The sequence below is a fragment of the Epinephelus lanceolatus genome, chromosome 4, assembly GCF_041903045.1.
Source record: "Epinephelus lanceolatus isolate andai-2023 chromosome 4, ASM4190304v1, whole genome shotgun sequence".
In the NCBI taxonomy this organism is placed as follows: Eukaryota; Metazoa; Chordata; class Actinopteri; order Perciformes; family Serranidae; genus Epinephelus; species Epinephelus lanceolatus.
Window position 1 is genome coordinate 48,480,455 of NC_135737.1, and position 25,762 is coordinate 48,506,216.

At 36.2% G+C, this 25,762-nt stretch overlaps 1 protein-coding gene across 1 annotated transcript in view; it reads left to right on the top strand.

Annotated features, from left to right (window-relative positions):
• Positions 1-4,136: 4,136 nt before the first annotated feature.
• abcg1 (ATP-binding cassette, sub-family G (WHITE), member 1) overlaps positions 4,137-25,762 on the top strand; it is a 42,143-nt gene continuing 20,517 nt past the window's right edge. Inside the window, exons 1-2 of the mRNA XM_033630576.2 lie at positions 4,137-4,367; positions 8,579-8,825. Of these exons, the coding sequence (XP_033486467.1) occupies positions 4,305-4,367; positions 8,579-8,825 (310 nt within the window). The 5' untranslated portion in view covers positions 4,137-4,304. The remainder of the gene's footprint in view (positions 4,368-8,578; positions 8,826-25,762) is intronic.

A 25,762-nucleotide genomic window follows, 5' to 3' on the forward strand; every position in this document is an offset into this window, starting at 1 on the left:
TATCAAAATTACTTAACCTTGTGTTTTAAATCTCATTCAGGTCAAACTTCCCTCTCACTTTGCTATCAATGTAATATCAGCTGAGCTGTAACATATTATAGACAGGTATACTCAACGGAATCACAAAGCCTAAAAAACAGACCATAAGTTATGTTTTTGTTTAATTTCACCTCCTCCACTCAACAATCACGCAGCAATGTCATATTTAACTGAGCTAATAATCAATAATCGCAAAAAATCAGTACTGGAAGCACTCTAACTTCCCAATGTTAGATAAAATGGTTTAGGAGAAGACAATTTAAAACTAACAGGCTGTTCATGGTTAGCATTACCTGTATGGTGTGTACAGTGTCTAATCTGTTATCTTAGCTTTTAACGTTACATAAATCTACTAATTTAATGGGAGATAATCCACTAACAAGCTTTAATGCACATGTTCATTTATATAAGTTGTGCTGATAATGTAAAATTTGAGTCTTTGGACATCTTAGCCGTTAAAAGTACAACACAGCCGGTCTTTTCTGCTGTAGCTCCATTGCACTGCTAGCATGTGCTGCTTACTTCTGGGAACTATTGAGAGGCTCCGCGAACCGCCATTGCTGTGAAAAAAATGGCCCATTAGAGTGAATGGAGATGACGCGACTCTCTATTCAAGGGCTCTGGTACTGTCATGATTCAGCTCTGAGACCCACACTTAAGATTCAGTCCTACACTTCACTAAAAGTATAAGTAGGACGCTTGATGACTAACTTTTAAGTGCAGCTTTCAGCGAAGAATTTTTTTAGTCATAAGTCGACTCTTAGCAGTGCTCTTAGGAGTCATTCTAAGAAGCTTGATAAATACGGGCCCTGCTGTTGAAGTTCTCACAGTTTAATGCTAACGTGCAAACACGCTGAATAAAGTGTGGCGTTCCTCTTGGTCAGCTCTGTTCGGCCCAGACAGTCGTTTATAAGGTAATTAATGATCCTCAGCAGCTCATCAGCTCATACTGTGAGATTATTATTAACACGTATTTTTGTCTCATCGAGCGGTGACAAAGTGTTGATTCAGGTGTTGTCAGTGTTTCTCTGAACTCGGCAGGTTCGTCTCATCATAACGTCTCAGCGCCACGAGACTTCCTGTGGGAGATTTTTAAAAACTGTGACGTGTTGTTTTATGACTGGTCAGATTCTCTGAGAGGATTATTTTAGTTTTCTAAATTCTGATTTTAATAAATCGTTATGGGAGTCCATATGCACGAATGTGATTAGAATAAAGATCCAATTAGTAAAAACAGATCTCGAAACAATCAAACAGTATCGAAAAATGTAATGACAGCATTTTGAAATAATGACTTCGTATCTCAAAACCTCGGAGTGATTTTCAGAAATAACCATGAAATAAGTCAGTTTCTTAAAGTTACAGTGTCTCAAATAATGAGTCTGACTGTATCTCAAGATAACTCAGTATCTCGACATGATGTCATCGTATCTCTACATTATGATTTACTCTGAAATGATAACCAAGTCATTTTGGGTCAAAGAAACTGACTCAGTATTTCGAGATAATGTGGTAATCTTAAAACATCATCTTCTGAAAGTTTCTCTTCACAGTGACCCACAGGTTTGGACCAAGTTCATCGACTTTATTCGCACCTTTAAAAGTTTCTCTCTTCGTCTCCTTCTGACAGTTTTATAACAAACGACGGCCCTTCAATGTGACATCACTGCTGGGCGGAGCCTTGTGAGGGCGGCCAAACCACCAGTGAAGGTCACACAGGTCATGAACAAGCAGCCGACAAAATGAAAGATATAAAATCAGAACACAAAGACGTTGGGTCCACGGCACCGTGGTTTGTAAAAAGATTTGATTTCTGTCTCTGTGTCGATGACATCACCATCAGGAGCTCTTGGTTGGCGTGCGTCTGTGTGCGACTCAACAACAGATGAGCATTTATGAGTGGAAGTGAAAGGATGTTGAACACAGACGGACGCACGTGTTGATGCCTTACAACAGGAAGTGGACCGAATGTCGACCACACTTTACTTTTGAATGTCATATTTATTTCTCTGTGACTTTGTTATCGACACATTAAAGATGGAGATTGTTCTGAGTGAGTTTACAGATGATGTTTGTCCTGCAGTACCTCCGTTCATCCAGCAGGTGGCGCCGTCGTCCCGCTGCTCACTGACAGTCACTGTGTTTAAAGTGGATTTAGGTCAGCGGCTGGTAATTTAGTCTTTATTTAGATCCCATGAGCCTCTGCAGAGTGTCTCTGCTCCTGAGCTCAGCACACAACAAACAAACAATTTAAAATCACACTGAATCAACAGAATAAAGAACTGAATGACTCAACAGATGAAAAGAGAGAAAACAGGAGTTTGAATAAGAAATAAAAGAAACAGAGTGACATGAATCAGTTTAAGTTTTAGTGACTTTAAATAAGACAAATAAAAATACTTTGAAGCTTCAGATAGAAAAAGATCTTTAAATTAAAAATTCTCCTCATTTGTTAATGAAACCAGCAGAGAATGTGTAAAGTAACTAAAGTAACTGAGTACTTTTACTCAAGCACTGCACTACAGAATATTGTTCAATACTTCTACTTGGTCTCTCAGAGAGAAAATATTGATATTTATTGATTTAAGAACCCAAAGTTAGTTTATTTTATTTTAATTTATTTTGTTTAAGTTTATTTTATATTACTTTGTTTTAGCTTAGTTAATTTTATTTTATTTCAGTAGTTTATTTTTAGTTTAGTTTATTTTGGTTAATTTATTTTAGATTATTTTATTTTATTATGTTTTATTTTAGTTTAATTTATCTTAGTTTTATTATTAGAATATAATAATATATAATATAATATTTTAGATTAGTTTATTTTAGTTTAGATAATTTTATTTTATTTCAAATTACTTTATTTGTAGTTCAGTTTGTTTTGGTTAATTTATGTTAGATTAGTTTATCTTATTTTATTTTAGATTAGTTAATTTAAATGTTTTTTTGTTTAGTTGTACAGAAAATACAGGAAAAAAGATAGGAGACCTTGATGTAATGCAACATTTGGACACAGAGCACCTCGCCCGGTAAAGGGACACTGGGCCCTCAAAGATTAAAGAACTGAAAAAGAGATCCAGACCAAGAAATACAAAATTATTAGAGATGTACAATTTACCAAAAAAAAAAAAAAAATTACTTTGCATTTTTTTTTGCTTCTTGTCTTATGTATTAAAAATATACAAATAAACTAAAATAAAAGTAATAAAACTCCAGTGTAGAAAAACTATTACAACTAAATGTCCTGCTTTCTAAATTTTATTTAGTGAAAAAAATTAAATACAAAAATATGTTTTCTTTTAAAACATGGGGAGACGGCAACGAAGGAAGAAAATGACCCCAAAAAATATGCAAAACATTAGTAAAAGAGAAAATTCAAAAACAAGAAAATTAGTTTAAATAAATAAAGTTCAACACAAACAAACACGGAAAATAACCTGGAAAGAGTGCTTAAAATTGTAGTAGTTCTGTGACATAATTTAAGATGTAATAATAATAATAATAATAATAATAATAATAATAATAATAATAATGATAATAATAATTAGAATAGTTTTCCAGAATCAGAAACAATTCATTGATGCCTGAGGGGAAATTGTGATTACAGTCGCCCTTATGTAAAAAATAGAAAATTTTAAGTCATCAAAATTGTACTTAATTGTAAATGAAATTGTACGTAAGCACAGTACTTGAGTAAATGTACTTTGTTATATTCCATGAGTGAGTGTTGGTGAAGCGCAGAACAAAGTTGAGTTGTTAGCAAACATTTTTAACATCTGATAGCAAATACTTCACAAAGATTTAAATTAAAATTGGACCCAGTTACCTTCCCTGTGGAACACCGCAAAGATTTAAAAAATATATACTGTGGTTTAAAAATTAACGTTATCATCCTGTGTTCATTTATGTATCTATGGCATTTAAAACAACGTAACTGGAAGGAGGATCTCAGCTTTATCATTTTATTTATTATTATTATTATTTATTCTAAATGCTTTATCTATGAATTCGGACACACATTTTATTTTATATTGTTGCTTTAGGAGCAGAAAAACCTGTGAAAATGTAAAAACCAAGTCCACAACCAGCATCAAGCTGAAAAAGACCAAACAGTTTTCCAGGCTGAGACTCTGACCAATCAGAGAGCAGGAGCAGGTGGGTGGGGCCAGTGCAGCGATGGGCGGGATAAGTAGGCAGGTCAGCTGTGGCTCAGTAAGCACTGATCAGATGAGTGTGAGGGGAGCAGAGTGTGTTGCTGTGTCTCGGCCATGGCCTGTCTGATGGCCGCCTGGTCCGTCCATAACCCCACCGTCACCAACTCCATCATCATGGTGAGTACGCACGAGACACTCTGTCCATCACATCAATCTGCCGGGGACATGTGGGACAGCGTTAAGCTCTCAGAGGGACACACAGATCTAAATACAACTAATGCAATTAAACCAGACGAGGTGGAAATAAACTGAAAACTAAAATCAGACACACGTATATAAATATATATGATTAAACCACGTCCAAATAATCAACCTCCAACACCAGCTTTAGAAAACACACACATTCTGTCTCTGTCCAAGTGGGGACACACTGCTGACACTGGACTCTGGGGACACAGTTGAAATATACTGAGGACATTTACTGGACATTTCTTAAAAATACATCAGAAACTTACTGGACTTCTTTTTTTTTGAGACATAAACTGGAGACATACTAGGGACAAAGTAGAGACACACAGGACACATACTGGGGACACACTGGAATTATTGTGGAGACATACTGGACATTTCATAGAGACATACTGGAGACATACTAGGGACATAGTGGAGTTACAGTGGAGACAATTTCTTCAAGATTTACTGGACACATACTGGAGACACACGAGACATACTGAAGACACACTGGAGACATACTAGAGACACACTGGATACATACTGGAGACACTGGAGACACACTGGAGACGCACTGGAGACACACTGGAGACATACTGGAGACACTGGAGACACACTGCAGACACACTGAAGACATACTGGAGACACTGGAGACACACTGGAGACGCACTGGAGACACACTGGAGACAAACTGAAGACACATTGAAGACACACTGGGGACATACAGGAGACACACTGGAGACATACAGGAGACACACTGAAGACACACTGGAGACATACAGGAGACACACTGAAGACACACTGGAGACATACTGGAGACACACTGGAGACACACTGGAGACACACTGAAGACACACTGGAGACACACTGGAGACACACTAGAGACACACTGGAGACATACCGAAGACACACTGGAGACATACTGGAGACACACTGAAGACACACTGAAGACACACTAGAGACATACTGGAGACATACTGAAGACACACTGGAGACACACTGGAGACATACTAGAGACACACTAGAGACACACTGGAGACACACTAGAGACATACTGGAGACACACTGGAGACACACTGGAGACATACTGGAGACACACTGGAGACATACTGGAGACACACTGGAGACACACTAGAGACACACTGGAGACACACTGGAGACACACTGGAGACATACTGGAGACATACTAGAGACACACTGGAGACATACTAGAGACATACTGGAGACACACTGAAGACATACTGGAGACACACTGGAGACATACTAGAGACATAGTGGAGACACACTGGAGACACACTAGAGACACACTGGAGACACACTAGAGACACACTAGAGACACACTGGAGACACACTGGACATTTAAGATGAAACAGCTATTATTATTATTATTATTTTTATGTACGTCCCCACACTGCGGGTGGCAGGGCGCACACTGACTCCACCCATACATCTCAGCTCCTGTAGCAGCTCGACTCTTCTCGCCTCTTGTTGTCTCTCTGTGTTGAAAGACGGATGAAGAACTTCGACATCGTTTACATCATTTTAAAGACAGTGACAGGAAGTAATTTCCTGTCAAGCCACAGCTCTGGAGACTGGCTCTTCGGACAGGAAATCAGGTTTAAGTAGATGGTGACATCATCAGATCTGTAGCCAGAGCAGGTGGAGGAAGTGCTGCGATGTTTTACTGTAGTAAAAGTAGACATACTTCCTGTTGACGCGCTGCAGTGCGACACTTCCTGTTGGTGATGTCAGCTGAACTTTAGAAAACAAGTTCAACTTAAAATCTGAAGTATGATCAACAGATGTTTCTAACGAGTCTTCTTTTAATACGATGAACTTAAAGTTGTGTCTGTCGCAGACATTTCGTACGGCAGTTAAAAACAACATGAAGCTGGTTTAAATTAAATTAACCAACATTATGACATTATTATAACAAGTGTTAAAGACACACAGGAAGTTCACACCATCAATTTAAATCGACTCATGTTTGTAAGTTCTGAAGCCTCCAAATAATGAATGACACGTACAGATGTCGCCTGTATAAACAGGATGTGTGGTGCAGCTGAGTCGTGCTGCAGCGTGACCAACAGTGACCGACAGTGACCGACAGTGACCTCCTGCAGCTCCTGTATGGAGGCAGATTAGTGCCCTACATGGAGGCAGGATGATGTTTACAGGCGACTCACAAACACAACAACAGAGAGGAGCAGCTGATCGACTGATGCCTCACAAAACTGCTTCCTGTTTGTCCTCTCGTCTCAGTCACAACAAAACAGTGACAGAAAATAAAAAACAAGAACTGCAGAGGTCAAGAGTTATGAATATAACAGGAATAAAAATGTGTCAAATATTTCTATTGTCGTCTAATTACTGGAAATCACAACCACTGAACAACCAGAATTTTCCATGATGGCCTGTAGAGCTGATTTAAAGTGTGGTTAATATGATTTATTGTATTTGTTGACACAATCAGCAGTAACACACCTGAGACATCTGGACACCTGCTGCTGCTCAGAGGACACACTGTCTTCAGTAACGTCCAGTTCAGACCAAACATTCACAACGAGACGAGTTGAAACAGGCGACTTCTCTCAACGCTCCGTTCTTTAATGTTGACAGGAAGTGACCACCATGAGGCGGCGTATCGTCTCTAGTCAACGACTCTCTGTACTTCTGATCTGTAACGTCGACAGGAAGTGACCGCCATGAGACAGCGTATCATCTCTAGTCAACGACTCTCTGTGCTTCTGATCTGTAACGTCGACAGGAAGTGACCGCCATGAGACGGCGTATCATCTCTAGTCAACGACTCTCTGTGCTTCTGATCTGTAACGTTGACAGGAAGTGACCTCCATGAGACGGCGTATCATCTCTAGTCAACAACTCTCTGTACTTCGTTCTGATTTGCAGCTTTTCAGACTTATTTTGTGGCTGAATATAATTTGTAGCTTCTTAAAATCTGAATGCGGATAGTGATAGTGAGATACTGGCTACAGTGATGAAACAAAACCAGCATCAGATGGACTGTATTAATAATCAATACGCCACAATAATATAAATAACCAGCGCCAATTCATCAGTCAATGAGAATGTGTGTGTGGGCGGGGCATAAGCACATACAGCCAGCAGCAGCAGCGACCCACTGCCTGACACCGGCACACCGTGAGGACAGAAACAGAGGGCTCTGTGGGGACGGAGCACCTGCTGCAGCAAGCCAACACGCCGTCTGCGATCAGTTGACTTGACCAGCGGACTTCACTACAAGGTGATTGGCTGTTGAAACAGGTGACGTGCTTTAAAACCAGCCACCGACCATTTGACCTGCTGAGTGTCAGGTGACACCATCAGCCGGCTTGAGTCCAGCTCAGACCGGCTGACACTTTTCCCTGCAACGTTCTAAAACAGTTTTGTGTCATCGCCGATCTTCGGTCTGAACTGGGCTTTAGAGAGAGGCTTCACCAATTCACCATTAACAAGACGTTAATATCAGCTCATGTGACTTCAGACATTTCTTACACATGGTGGTGCAGAGGTGTAGTCCGACCCTGAAGTTAGCTTCCCAAACCCGGTCTCACTCCAAAGGCATCAAAATCCAGACGTGTTGCATCATCTGAGTTCTCTGATGCCCCTCAGTGGAATCCTCAAATAACACGTGTAGAACATGTGGACAGTTGTGCTCACGATGCAGTGAGCAGATCTTCAGCAGCTGGTGATTGAGGGAGGTCGTTGTTTGCTCATTCCTGTTTAAATAGACCTAAAAATATTAAAAATCAGCTCAAACATTTATTCATAATCCCAGGCTTCTCTTGTCTGTGTCATCACGTTGTACGTGCATAATGACGTCACTGCGTTACGTTATGTGTGGTGCAAAACTGTGTTAAACCACATGGTGGCGCCAGAGAAACAAGTGATGAGTCGATCACATCACCTTTCAGGATTCTCGCTGTCATGTAATGGTGCAATCACATTTTCCAGGCCTGGAAGTTTTAGAAAAGTCCTGGAATATTGTTGTGCGTACAGAGTTTGTTAGAGTGGATAAACAGGTTAAGATCAAGTTATAATTATGACGTGATATCACAGGGTGAGAACTCTCAGATTAAATGTGCTGTTTGGGATGAGTTGAAATGATGACATGTCTCTCTGATTCTGTCACTCAGAACACCAACGGGCCCCCGGACCTCATGTTGGACCCCCGGACGGTGTGCGTTTGTTTGGACGAGGTGGTCAACAAGCGGCCGGCGGGCGGCCAGCAGACGCCGCTGCTGCAGGGACACCTAAAGAAGGTGGACAACAACCTGACGGAGGCCCAGAGGTTCTCCTCATTACCACGGAGACCGGCGGTCAACATCGAGTTCAAGGACGTCTCGTATTCTGTCAGAGACGGACCCTGGTGGAGGAAGAAAGGTACGGTGATACACCTGAGCAGCACCTGACGATAATGATGATGATGTCATTCAACTCCTTTTCACACAGAGAGGTGCTTCAGATTGGTGTGACAGGCGTGACATGTAACACAACAACGTCAGCCTCTAGTGTGACATATAACATACGTGTCAGCAGCTTTTTATAAAAAATAACAATGACATCACATGTCAATAACATCATTTAGCGTCCCTGTTATATGGCGGCTGATCTCGCAGCTGCTGTTCTTCTTCTTTGAGTTAGCTGCTAATTGCTAAGAGCTGCTGTTTTTCTTTGAGTTAGCCGCTACCTGCTAACAGCTGCTGTTCTTCTTTGAGTTAGCTGCCAACAGCTGCTGTTTTTCTTTAAGTTAGCCGCTAACTGGTAACAGCTGCTGTTCTTCTTCTTTGAGTTAGCTGCGAACTGCTCACCGCTGCTGTTCTTTTTCTTTGAGTTAGCTGCTAACTGCTGACAGCTGCTGTTCTTCTCTGAGTTAGCTGCTAACTGCTGCTGTTCTTATTTGTGTTAGCTGCTAACTGCTAACAGCTGCTGTTCTTCTTTTCTGAGTTAGCTGCTAACAGCTGCTGTTCTTCTTTGAGTTAGCTGCTAATTGCTAACAGCTGCTGTTCTCTGAGTTAGCTGCTGATAGCTTGCTGTTCTTTGTCTTTGAGTTAGCTGCTAACAGCGAACAGCTGCTTTTTAAATCTCCCGCACTGGGTCATACGCATAACATGTCGTGAAAACGTCACCCGTCCAGCTGTCTGTTCCTGTCATACAGAAGTTGTTTCGGCGCTGTCACTTCCTGTGATGTCACCTTAGAGGTAAACACCTCCTCAGTGTACTGACTGTACTTCTGTTCTATTTGTGTTTGGGGACTTCCCTGCAGACCTTCAGTTTAACCATAAGCAACAGTTTATTATTATCAGAGCCTGATATGGGACGCTGTGTGTGTGTGTGTGTGTGTGTGTGTGTGTGTGTGTTGGATTATGGGGCTGTAATCTGTTAATCTCTGCAGGGTCTCCTGCTGTAAATAGCTGCAGGTCAGATTAGACGCCGCTCTGCTGCTCAGAGAGGAAATAAAATACAGATGACAGAAACAAAGACGAACGAGGAGCCGACTGACGTCTGAACGACTCATTAATATCTACAGTGATATTAATACACTAATTATATAATCTGTGGGATTATAAACATAACACAATAAAACCATCTTGATACCTTCTGATATCGTTTTAGAGTTTAGAAGATAAATGTTGACGTATTAAGAATCATACTAATTTTATGTATTACACTACACAGACTGTATCCAGATCCATCAGTGGCTTAGTTTCTTTGTTCAGATCACAAACTTTATTCAAACATTTAAGTTTAAATCTTTGCTACGAACAACAACAAACAAGTTATTAAAAAAATAATAATAAAAAATAGATAAACAAATACATTAAACAAGATCAAATAAATGTAAATATATTTTTAACGCTCAGTGAGTCTGGACAAAAAATCTCATATCATGTTTCAGTTTTTTTAAAAGAGTGAAAACACAAAGTGTTGAGACTGAAAACAGGAAACGTGATGATGTTTGAGCTCGACTGTGATTATGGAACAAAAGAACCAGTTAATCTGCCTGAAGAGCCGCAGTCTGTCCATCTGACTGTATATATATGTATATATACAGATATATATATATATATATATATATATATATATATGTACACGTATATACATACATACACACCTTTATTAACTAGTGATTTCAAACTGAAGTGAAAATAAATCTGATCTCTGCTCTGTTCAGGTTTCAGTAGATAAATAATAATATATAGAACTTTCTGTGAACTTTATTCTGTAACTGTTTGATTGTTTTGTCTCAACAGTGTCTCAGTTCTCTCGTTATATGAAACACATCAGGGCTGTAGTGAAGACCAAATTAATCTGAGGTATAAACAAAAGAAAAAAAAGATTCAGTGCACCCTCAGTCAGAGAAACTAAAGTATAAACCCGACGTTACACAGGAACATGTTAACTGCAGCTGATGTCTCGTCTCAACCTCCTCAGTATTAGTTTTTACTAACCAGTTATGAAGGTTTCCCACAGGCTCCTCCTGTCAGTACTTTCAAGTACATGAAGTACCTGCGCTGTCAGTACAGTGTGTATTACAGTGTGTACTACAGTGTGTATTACAGTGTGTAGAGGACAATGCTCAGTAATCCCTATGTGTGCTTTCAGTCCTTGGCTGTTGTGTTCAGGTGTAATCAGAGAGAAGAGAACTTTAACTCTTTGTTCTTGTTCATGCCCGAGTTTCACTGGGGGGTGGGGGGGGGATACACACCTGCTGCTCTTCCTCCTCCTCCACATGATGATGATGGTGATGATGGTCAGGTGACCTGCCGTCAGCAGAACATTGACTGTCACAGAGGTCACTACAGTTCATTGTTACTAATCTGACTGAGCTGCTGTTTGTCTACCAGGCTGTACTGACTTTACCTGACAGTCACAGCTGAGGGAGTAAAACAATGTATTCACCGACACACATCCTTTCCTCCATCCTTTCCTCCATCCTATCCTATCACGGCACAGTGTGTATTATTACTATTACTACAGTACAGAGTGTATTATTACTGCAGTACAGAGTGTATTATTACTACAGTACATAGTGTATTATTACTGCAGTACAGAGTGTATTATTACTGCAGGACAGAGTGTATTATTACTGCAGTACAGAGTGTATTATTACTGCAGGACAGAGTGTATTAGTACTTCAGCACAGAGTGTATTATTACTGCAGGACAGAGTGTATTAGTACTTCAGCACAGAGTGTATTATTACTGCAGTACAGAGTGTATTATTACTGTAGGACAGAGTGTATTATTACTGCAGTACAGAGTGTATTATTACTGCAGTACAGAGTGTATTATTACTGCAGTACATAGTGTATTATTACTGCAGTACAGAGTGTATTATTACTGCAGGACAGAGTGTATTATTACTGCAGTACAGAGTGTATTATTACTGCAGGACAGAGTGTATTAGTACTTCAGCACAGAGTGTATTATTACTGCAGTACAGAGTGTATTATTACTGTAGGACAGAGTGTATTATTACTGCAGTACAGAGTGTATTATTACTGCAGTACAGAGTGTATTATTACTGCAGGACAGAGTGTATTATTACTGCAGTACAGAGTGTATTATTACTGCAGGACAGAGTGTATTATTATTACTGCAGGATAGAGTGTATTATTACTGCAGGACAGAGTGTATTATTACTGCAGGACAGAGTGTATTATTACTACAGGACAGAGTGTATTATTACTGCAGTACAGAGTGTATTATTACTACAGTACAGAATGTATTATTATTACTGCAGGACAGAATGTATTATTACTGCAGTACAGAGTGTATTATTACTTCAGTACAGAGTGTATTATTATTACTGCAGGACAGAGTGTATTATTACTGCACGACAGAGTGTATTATTACTCCAGTACGGAGTGTATTATTATTACTGCAGGACAGAGTGTATTATTACTGTAGGACAGAGTGTATTATTACTGCAGTACAGAGTGTATTAGTACTTCAGTACAGAGTGTATTATTACTGCATTACAGAGTGTATTATTATTACTACAGTACAGAGTGTATTATTACTGCAGTACAGAGTGTATTATTACTACAGTACAGAGTGTATTATTACTACAGTACAGAGTGTATTATTATTATTACTGCAGTACAGAGTGTATTATTACTGCAGTACAGAGTGTATTATTACTACAGTACAGAGTGTATTATTACTGCAGGACAGAGTGTATTATTATTACTACAGTACAGAGTGTATTATTACTACAGTACAGAGTGTATTATTACTACAGTACAGAGTGTATTATTATTACTGCAGTACAGAGTGTATTATTACTACAGTACAGAGTGTATTATTATTACTGCAGTACAGAGTGTATTATTACTACAGTACAGAGTGTATTATTATTACTGCAGTACAGAGTGTATTATTACTACAGTACAGAGTGTATTATTACTACAGTACAGAGTGTATTATTACTGCAGTACAGAGTGTATTATTACTACAGTACAGAGTGTATTATTATTATTACTGCAGTACAGAGTGTATTATTACTGCAGTACAGAGTGTATTATTACTACAGTACAGAGTGTATTATTACTGCAGGACAGAGTGTATTATTATTACTACAGTACAGAGTGTATTATTACTACAGTACAGAGTGTATTATTATTACTTCAGTACAGAGTGTATTATTACTACAGTACAGAGTGTATTATTACTGCAGGACAGAGTGTATTATTATTACTACAGTACAGAGTGTATTATTACTACAGTACAGAGTGTATTATTACTGCAGTACAGAGTGTATTAGTACTTCATTACAGAGTGTATTATTACTACAGTACAGAGTGTATTATTACTGCAGTACAGAGTGTATTAGTACTTCATTACAGAGTGTATTATTACTGCAGGACAGAGTGTATTATTACTGCAGTACAGAGTGTATTATTACTGCAGGACAGAGTGTATTATTACTGCAGTACAGAGTGTATTATTATTACTACAGTACAGAGTGTATTATTACTGCAGTACAGAGTGTATTAGTACTTCATTACAGAGTGTATTATTACTACAGTACAGAGTGTATTATTACTGCAGTACAGAGTGTATTAGTACTTCATTACAGAGTGTATTATTACTGCAGGACAGAGTGTATTATTACTGCAGTACAGAGTGTATTATTACTGCAGGACAGAGTGTATTATTACTGCAGTACAGAGTGTATTATTATTACTACAGTACAGAGTGTATTATTACTGCAGTACAGAGTGTATTAGTACTTCATTACAGAGTGTATTATTACTACAGTACAGAGTGTATTATTACTGCAGTACAGAGTGTATTAGTACTTCATTACAGAGTGTATTATTACTGCAGGACAGAGTGTATTATTACTGCAGAACAGAGTGTATTATTACTGCAGTACAGAGTGTATTATTACTGCAGGACAGAGTGTATTAGTACTTCATTACAGAGTGTATTATTACTGCAGTACAGAGTGTATTATTACTACAGTACAGAGTGTATTATTACTGCAGGACAGAGTGTATTATTACTACAGTACAGAGTGTATTATTATTACTGCAGGACAGAGTGTATTATTACTGCAGGACAGAGTGTATTATTACTACTGCAAGACAGAGTGTATTATTACTGCAGGACAGAGTGTATTATTATTACTGCAAGACAGAGTGTATTATTACTGCAGGACAGAGTGTATTATTACTACAGTACAGAGTGTATTATTACTGCAGTACAGAGTGTATTATTATTACTGCAGGACAGAGTGTATTATTATTACTACAGGACAGAGTGTATTATTATTACTACAGTACAGAGTGTATTATTACTACAGTACAGAGTGTATTATTATTACTACAGTACAGAATGTATTATTACTGCAGGACAGAGTGTATTAGTACTTCATTACAGAGTGTATTATTACTACAGTACAGAGTGTATTATTATTACTGCAGGACAGAGTGTATTATTACTACAGTACAGAGTGTATTATTATTACTGCAGGACAGAGTGTATTATTACTGCAGGACAGAGTGTATTATTATTACTGCAGGACAGAGTGTATTATTACTGCAGTACAGAGTGTATTATTACTGCAGTACAGAATGTATTATTATTACTGCAGGACAGAATGTATTATTACTGCAGTACAGAGTGTATTATTACTTCAGTACAGAGTGTATTATTATTACTGCAGGACAGAGTGTATTATTACTGCACGACAGAGTGTATTGTTACTCCAGTACGGAGTGTATTATTATTACTGCAGGACAGAGTGTATTATTACTACAGTACAGAGTGTATTATTACTGCAGTACAGAGTGTATTATTACTACAGTACAGTGTGTATTATTATTACTGCATTACAGAGTGTATTATTACTACAGTACAGAGTGTATTATTATTACTGCATTACAGAGTGTATTATTAGTACAGTACAGAGTGTATTATTATTACTGTATTACAGAGTGTATTATTACTACAGTACAGAGTGTATTATTACTACTGCAGGACAGAGTGTATTATTACTACAGTACAGAGTGTATTATTATTACTGCAGGACAGAGTGTATTATTACTGCAGGACAGAGTGTATTATCATTACTGCAGTACAGAGTGTATTATTACTGCAGTACAGAGTGTATTATTACTTCAGTACAGAGTGTATTATTATTACTGCAGGACAGAGTGTATTATTACTGCAGTACAGAGTGTATTATTACTTCAGTACAGAGTGTATTATTGTTACTGCAGGACAGAGTGTATTATTACTGTAGGACAGAGTGTATTATTACTATAGTACAGAGTGTACTATTATTACTGCAGGACAGAGTGTATTATTACTACAGTACAGAGTGTATTATTATTACTGCAGGACAGAGTGTATTATTACTGCAGTACAGAGTGTATTATTACTACAGTACAAAGTGTATTATTACTGCAGGACAGAGTCTATTATTACTACAGTACATAGTGTATTATTACTACAGTACAGAGTGTATTATTACTACAGTACATAGTGTATTATTACTACAGTACAGAGTGTATTATTACTACAGTACAGAGTGTATTATTACTACTGCAGTACAGAGTGTATTATTACTGCAGTACACAGTGTATTATTACTACAGTACAGAGTGTATTATTACTGCAGTAAAGAGTGTATTATTACTACAGTACAGAGTGTATTATTACTGCAGGACAGAGTGTATTATTATTACTACAGTACAGAGTGTATTATTACTACAGTACAGAGTGTATTATTATTACTACATTACAGAGTGTATTATTACTACAGTACAGAGTGTATTATTATTACTGCAGTACAGAGTGTATTATTATTACAACAGTACAGAGTGTATTATTATTACTGCATTACAGAGTGTATTAGTCCTTCATTACAGAGTGTATTATTACTACAGTACAGAGTGTATTATTACTGCAGTACAGAGTGTATTAGTACTTCATTACAGAGTGTATTATTACTACAGTACAGAGTGTATTATTACTTCAGTACAGAGTGTATTATTATTACTGCAGGACAGAGTGTATTATTACTGCAGTACAGAGTGTATTATTATTACTGCAGGACAGAGTGTATTATTCCTGCGGGACAGAGTGTATTATTATTACTGCAGGACAGAGTGTATTATTACTACAGGACAGAGTGTATTATTACTGCAGTACAGAGTGTATTATTACTGCAGGACAGAGTGTATTATTACTGCAGGACAGAGTGTATTATTATTACTGCAGGACAGAGTGTATTATTACTACAGTACAGAGTGTATTATTACTGCAGTACAAAGTGTATTATTACTGTAGTACAGAGTGTATTATTAGTACAGTACAGAGTGCATTATTTTTACTGCAAGACAGAGTGTATTATTACTACAGTACAGAGTGTATTATTACTACAGTACAGAGTGTATTATTACTGCAGTACAGAGTGTATTATTACTACAGTACAGAATGTATTATTACTACAGTACAGAGTGTATTATTTTTACTGCAGGACGGAGTGTATTATTACTGCAGTACAGAGTGTATTATTACTACTGCAGGACAGAGTGTATTATTACTGCAGTACAAAGTGTATTATTACTACTGCAGGACAGAGTGTATTATTACTACAGTACAGAGTGTATTATCATTACTGCAGCACAGAGTGTATTATTACTGCAGTACAGAGTGTATTATTACTACAGTACAGAGTGTATTATTATTACTGCATTACAGAGTGTATTATTACTGCAGTACAGAGTGTATTATTACTATAGTACAGAGTGTATTATTACTGCAGGACAGAGTGTATTATTACTATAGTACAGAGTGTATTATTACTGCAGTACAGAGTGTATTATTACTGCAGTACAGAGTGTATTATTACTACAGTACAGAATGTATTATCACTGCAGGACAGAGTGTATCATTACTGCAGTACAGAATGTATTATCACTGCAGGACAGAGTGTATTATTACTGCAGTACATAGTGTATTATTACTGCAGTACAGAGTGTATTATTACTGCAGGACAGAGTGTATTATTACTGCAGTACAGAGTGTATTATTACTGCAGGACAGAGTGTATTAGTACTTCAGCACAGAGTGTATTATTACTGCAGTACAGAGTGTATTATTACTGTAGGACAGAGTGTATTATTACTGCAGTACAGAGTGTATTATTACTGCAGTACAGAGTGTATTATTACTGCAGGACAGAGTGTATTATTACTGCAGTACAGAGTGTATTATTACTGCAGGACAGAGTGTATTATTATTACTGCAGGATAGAGTGTATTATTACTGCAGGACAGAGTGTATTATTACTGCAGGACAGAGTGTATTATTACTACAGGACAGAGTGTATTATTACTGCAGTACAGAGTGTATTATTACTACAGTACAGAATGTATTATTATTACTGCAGGACAGAATGTATTATTACTGCAGTACAGAGTGTATTATTACTTCAGTACAGAGTGTATTATTATTACTGCAGTACAGAGTGTATTATTACTGCACGACAGAGTGTATTATTACTCCAGTACGGAGTGTATTATTATTACTGCAGGACAGAGTGTATTATTACTGTAGGACAGAGTGTATTATTACTGCAGTACAGAGTGTATTATTACTGCAGGACAGAGTGTATTATTACTGCAGTACAGAGTGTATTAGTACTTCAGTACAGAGTGTATTATTACTGCATTACAGAGTGTATTATTATTACTACAGTACAGAGTGTATTATTACTGCAGTACAGAGTGTATTATTACTACAGTACAGAGTGTATTATTACTACAGTACAGAGTGTATTATTATTATTACTGCAGTACAGAGTGTATTATTACTGCAGTACAGAGTGTATTATTACTACAGTACAGAGTGTATTATTACTGCAGGACAGAGTGTATTATTATTACTACAGTACAGAGTGTATTATTACTACAGTACAGAGTGTATTATTATTACTGCAGTACAGAGTGTATTATTACTACAGTACAGAGTGTATTATTATTACTGCAGTACAGAGTGTATTATTACTACAGTACAGAGTGTATTATTACTACAGTACAGAGTGTATTATTATTACTGCAGTACAGAGTGTATTATTACTACAGTACAGAGTGTATTATTACTACAGTACAGAGTGTATTATTACTGCAGTACAGAGTGTATTATTACTACAGTACAGAGTGTATTATTATTATTACTGCAGTACAGAGTGTATTATTACTGCAGTACAGAGTGTATTATTACTACAGTACAGAGTGTATTATTACTGCAGGACAGAGTGTATTATTATTACTACAGTACAGAGTGTATTATTACTACAGTACAGAGTGTATTATTATTACTTCAGTACAGAGTGTATTATTACTACAGTACAGAGTGTATTATTACTGCAGGACAGAGTGTATTATTATTACTACAGTACAGAGTGTATTATTACTGTAGTACAGAGTGTATTATTACTGCAGTACAGAGTGTATTAGTACTTCATTACAGAGTGTATTATTACTACAGTACAGAGTGTATTATTACTGGAGTACAGAGTGTATTAGTACTTCATTACAGAGTGTATTATTACTGCAGGACAGAGTGTATTATTACTGCAGTACAGAGTGTATTATTACTGCAGGACAGAGTGTATTATTACTGCAGTACAGAGTGTATTATTATTACTACAGTACAGAGTGTATTATTACTGCAGTACAGAGTGTATTAGTACTTCATTACAGAGTGTATTATTACTACAGTACAGAGTGTATTATTACTGCAGTACAGAGTGTATTAGTACTTCATTACAGAGTGTATTATTACTGCAGGACAGAGTGTATTATTACTGCAGTACAGAGTGTATTATTACTGCAGGACAGAGTGTATTATTACTGCAGTACAGAGTGTATTATTATTACTACAGTACAGAGTGTATTATTACTGCAGTACAGAGTGTATTAGTACTTCATTACAGAGTGTATTATTACTACAGTACAGAGTGTATTATTAGTGCAGTACAGAGTGTATTAGTACTTCATTACAGAGTGTATTATTACTACAGTACAGAGTGTATTATTATTACTACAGTACAGAATGTATTATTACTGCAGGACAGAGTGTATTAGTACTTCATTACAGAGTGTATTATTACTACAGTACAGAGTGTATTATTATTACTGCAGGACAGAGTGTATTATTACTACAGTACAGAGTGTATTATTATTACTGCAGGACAGAGTGTATTATTACTACAGTACAGAGTGTATTATTATTACTGCAGGACAGAGTGTATTATTACTGCAGTACAGAGTGTATTATTACTGCAGGACAGAGTGTATTATTATTACTGCAGGATAGAGTGTATTATTACTGCAGGACAGAGTGTATTATTACTGCAGGACAGAGTGTATTATTACTACAGGACAGAGTGTATTATTACTGCTGTACAGAGTGTATTATTACTACAGTACAGAATGTATTATTATTACTGCAGGACAGAATGTATTATTACTGCAGTACAGAGTGTATTATTACTTCAGTACAGAGTGTATTATTATTACTGCAGGACAGAGTGTATTATTACTGCACGACAGAGTGTATTATTACTCCAGTACGGAGTGTATTATTATTACTGCAGGACAGAGTGTATTATTACTACAGTACAGAGTGTATTATTACTGCAGTACAGAGTGTATTATTACTACAGTACAGTGTGTATTATTATTACTGCATTACAGAGTGTATTATTACTACAGTACAGAGTGTATTATTATTACTGCATTACAGAGTGTATTATTAGTACAGTACAGAGTGTATTATTATTACTGTATTACAGAGTGTATTATTACTACAGTACAGAGTGTATTATTACTGCTGCAGGACAGAGTGTATTATTACTACAGTACAGAGTGTATTATTATTACTGCAGGACAGAGTGTATTATTACTGCAGGACAGAGTGTATTATCATTACTGCAGTACAGAGTGTATTATTACTGCAGTACAGAGTGTATTATTACTTCAGTACAGAGTGTATTATTATTACTGCAGGACAGAGTGTATTATTACTGCAGTACAGAGTGTATTATTACTTCAGTACAGAGTGTATTATTGTTACTGCAGGACAGAGTGTATTATTACTGTAGGACAGAGTGTATTATTACTATAGTACAGAGTGTACTATTATTACTGCAGGACAGAGTGTATTATTACTACAGTACAGAGTGTATTATTATTACTGCAGGACAGAGTGTATTATTACTGCAGTACAGAGTGTATTATTACTACAGTACAAAGTGTATTATTACTGCAGGACAGAGTCTATTATTACTACAGTACATAGTGTATTATTACTACAGTACAGAGTGTATTATTACTACAGTACATAGTGTATTATTACTACAGTACAGAGTGTATTATTACTACAGTACAGAGTGTATTATTACTACTGCAGTACAGAGTGTATTATTACTGCAGTACACAGTGTATTATTACTACAGTACAGAGTGTATTATTACTGCAGTAAAGAGTGTATTATTACTACAGTACAGAGTGTATTATTACTGCAGGACAGAGTGTATTATTATTACTACAGTACAGAGTGTATTATTACTACAGTACAGAGTGTATTATTATTACTACATTACAGAGTGTATTATTACTACAGTACAGAGTGTATTATTATTACTGCAGTACAGAGTGTATTATTATTACAACAGTACAGAGTGTATTATTATTACTGCATTACAGAGTGTATTAGTCCTTCATTACAGAGTGTATTATTACTACAGTACAGAGTGTATTATTACTGCAGTACAGAGTGTATTAGTACTTCATTACAGAGTGTATTATTACTACAGTACAGAGTGTATTATTACTTCAGTACAGAGTGTATTATTATTACTGCAGGACAGAGTGTATTATTACTGCAGTACAGAGTGTATTATTATTACTGCAGGACAGAGTGTATTATTCCTGCGGGACAGAGTGTATTATTATTACTGCAGGACAGAGTGTATTATTACTACAGGACAGAGTGTATTATTACTGCAGTACAGAGTGTATTATTACTGCAGGACAGAGTGTATTATTACTGCAGGACAGAGTGTATTATTATTACTGCAGGACAGAGTGTATTATTACTACAGTACAGAGTGTATTATTACTGCAGTACAAAGTGTATTATTACTGTAGTACAGAGTGTATTATTAGTACAGTACAGAGTGCATTATTTTTACTGCAAGACAGAGTGTATTATTACTACAGTACAGAGTGTATTATTATTACAGTACAGAGTGTATTATTACTGCAGTACAGAGTGTATTATTACTACAGTACAGAATGTATTATTACTACAGTACAGAGTGTATTATTTTTACTGCAGGACAGAGTGTATTATTACTGCAGTACAGAGTGTATTATTACTACTGCAGGACAGAGTGTATTATTACTGCAGTACAAAGTGTATTATTACTACTGCAGGACAGAGTGTATTATTACTACAGTACAGAGTGTATTATCATTACTGCAGCACAGAGTGTATTATTACTGCAGTACAGAGTGTATTATTACTACAGTACAGAGTGTATTATTATTACTGCATTACAGAGTGTATTATTACTGCAGTACAGAGTGTATTATTACTATAGTACAGAGTGTATTATTACTGCAGGACAGAGTGTATTATTACTATAGTACAGAGTGTATTATTACTGCAGTACAGAGTGTATTATTACTGCAGTACAGAGTGTATTATTACTACAGTACAGAATGTATTATCACTGCAGGACAGAGTGTATCATTACTGCAGTACAGAATGTATTATCACTGCAGGACAGAGTGTATTATTACTGCATTACAGAGTGTATTATTACTTCAGTACAGAGTGTATTATTATTACTGCAGGACAGAGTGTATTATTACTGCAGTACATAGTGTATTATTACTGCAGGACAGAGTGTATTATTATTACTGCAGGACAGAGTGTATTATTACTACAGGACAGAGTGTATTATTACTACAGTACAGAGTGTATTATTACTGCAGTACAGAGTGTATTATTACTACAGTACAGAGTGTATTATTATTACTGCAGGACAGAGTGTATTATTACTGCAGTACAGAGTGTATTATTATTACAGTACAGAATGTATTATTATTACTGCAGGACAGAGTGTATTATTACTACAGTACAGAGTGTATTATTACTGCAGTACAGAGTGTATTATTACTACAGTACAGAGTGTATTATTATTACTGCATTACAGAGTGTATTATTACTGTAGTACAGAGTGTATTATTAGTACAGTACAGAGTGTATTATTTTTACTGCAAGACAGAGTGTATTATTACTGCAGTACAGAGTGTATTATTACTGCAGTACAGAGTGTATTATTACTACAGTACAGAATGTATTATTATTACTGCAGGACAGAGTGTATTATTACTACAGTACAGAGTGTATTATTACTACAGTACAGAGTGTATTATTACTGCAGTACAGAGTGTATTATTACTACAGTACAGAATGTATTATTACTACAGTACAGAGTGTATTATTTTTACTGCAGGACAGAGTGTATTATTAATGCAGTACAGAGTGTATTATTACTACCGCAGGACAGAGTGTATTATTATTACTGCAGGACAGAGTGTATTATTACTACAGTACAGAATGTATTATTACTACAGTACAGAGTGTATTATTTTTACTGCAGGACATAGTGTATTATTACTACAGTACAGAGTGTATTATTACTACAGTACAGAATGTATTATTACTACAGTACAGAGTGTGTTATTTTTACTGCAGGACAGAGTGTATTATTACTGCAGGACAGAGTGTATTATTACTACCGCAGGACAGAGTGTATTATTATTACTGCAGGACAGAGTGTATTATTACTGCAGTACAGAGTGTATTATTACTACCGCAGGACAGAGTGTATTATTATTACTACAGTACAGAGTGTATTATTACTGCAGTACAGAGTGTATTATTATTACTACAGTACAGAGTGTATTATTACTGCAGTACAGAGTGTATTATTACTACTGCAGGACAGAGTGTATTATTACTGCAGTACAAAGTGTATTATTACTACTGCAGGACAGAGTGTATTATTACTACAGTACAGAGTGTATTATCATTACTCCATCACAGAGTGTATTATTACTGCAGTACAGAGTGTATTATTACTACAGTACAGAATGTATTATTATTACTGCATTACAGAGTGTATTATTACTGCAGTACAGAGTGTATTATTACTATAGTACAGAGTATATTATTACTGCAGGACAGAGTGTATTATTACTGCAGTACAGAGTGTATTATTACTACAGTACAGAATGTATTATTACTGCAGGACAAAGTGTATTATTACTACAGTACAGAGTGTATTATTACTACCGCAGGACAGAGTGTATTATTATTACTACAGTACAGAGTGTATTATTACTGCAGTACAGAGTGTATTATTATTACTACAGTACAGAGTGTATTATTACTGCAGTACAGAGTGTATTATTACTGCAGTACAGAGTGTATTATTACTACTGCAGGACAGAGTGTATTATTACTACAGGACAGAGTGTATTATTACTACAGTACAGAGTGTATTATTACTGCAGGACAGAGTGTATTATTACTACAGTACAGAATGTATTATTATTACTGCAGGACAGAGTGTATTATTACTGCAGTACAGAGTGTATTATTACTACAGTACAGAATGTATTATTATTACTGCAGGACAGAGTGTATTATTACTACAGTACAGAGTGTATTATTACTGCAGTACAGATTGTATTATTACTACAGTACAGAGTGTATTATTATTATTACTGCATTACAGAGTGTATTATTACTGCAGTACAGAGTGTATTATTACTATAGGACAGAGTGTATTATTACTATAGTACAGAGTGTATTATTACTGCAGTACAGAGTGTATTATTACTGCAGTACAGAGTGTATTATTACTACAGTACAGAATGTATTATCACTGCAGGACAGAGTGTATCATTACTGCAGTACAGAATTTATTATCACTGCAGGACAGAATGTATTATTACTGCAGTACAGAGTGTATTATTACTTCAGTACAGAGTGTATTATTATTACTGCAGGACAGAGTGTATTATTACTGCAGTACATAGTGTATTATTACTGCAGGACAGAGTGTATTATTATTACTGCAGGACAGAGTGTATTATTACTACAGGACAGAGTGTATTATTACTACAGTACAGAGTGTATTATTACTGCAGGACAGAGTGTATTATTACTACAGTACAGAGTGTATTATTATTACTGCAGGACAGAGTGTATTATTACTGCAGTACAGAGTGTATTATTACTACAGTACAGAATGTATTATTATTACTGCAGGACAGAGTGTATTATTACTACAGTACAGAGTGTATTATTACTGCAGTACAGAGTGTATTATTACTACAGTACAGAGTGTATTATTATTACTGCATTACAGAGTGTATTATTACTGTAGTACAGAGTGTATTATTAGTACAGTACAGAGTGTATTATTTTTACTGCAAGACAGAGTGTATTATTACTACAGTACAGAGTGTATTATTACTGCAGTACAGAGTGTATTATTACTACAGTACAGAATGTATTATTACTACAGTACAGAGTGTATTATTTTTACTGCAGGACAGAGTGTATTATTACTGCAGTACAGAGTGTATTATTACTACCGCAGGACAGAGTGTATTATTATTACTGCAGGACAGAGTGTATTATTACTACAGTACAGAATGTATTATTACTACAGTACAGAGTGTATTATTTTTACTGCAGGGCATAGTGTATTATTACTACAGTACAGAGTGTATTATTACTACAGTACAGAATGTATTATTACTACAGTACAGAGTGTGTTATTTTTACTGCAGGACAGAGTGTATTATTACTGCAGTACAGAGTGTATTATTACTACAGCAGGACAGAGTGTATTATTACTGCAGTACAGAGTGTATTATTACTACAGTACAGAGTGTATTATTATTACTGCATTACAGAGTGTATTATTACTGTAGTACAGAGTGTATTATTAGTACAGTACAGAGTGTATTATTTTTACTGCAAGACAGAGTGTATTATTACTGCAGGACAGAGTGTATTATTACTGCAGTACAGAGTGTATTATTACTACAGTACAGAATGTATTATTATTACTGCAGGACAGAGTGTATTATTACTACAGTACAGAGTGTATTATTACTACAGTACAGAGTGTATTATTACTGCAGTACAGAGTGTATTATTACTACAGTACAGAATGTATTATTACTACAGTACAGAGTGTATTATTTTTACTGCAGGACAGAGTGTATTATTAATGCAGTACAGAGTGTATTATTACTACCGCAGGACAGAGTGTATTATTATTACTGCAGGACAGAGTGTATTATTACTACAGTACAGAATGTATTATTACTACAGTACAGAGTGTATTATTTTTACTGCAGGACAGAGTGTATTATTACTACAGTACAGAGTGTATTATTACTACAGTACAGAATGTATTATTACTACAGTACAGAGTGTGTTATTTTTACTGCAGGACAGAGTGTATTATTACTGCAGTACAGAGTGTATTATTACTACCGCAGGACAGAGTGTATTATTATTACTGCAGGACAGAGTGTATTATTACTGCAGTACAGAGTGTATTATTACTACCGCAGGACAGAGTGTATTATTATTACTACAGTACAGAGTGTATTATTACTGCAGTACAGAGTGTATTATTATTACTACAGTACAGAGTGTATTATTACTGCAGTACAGAGTGTATTATTACTACTGCAGG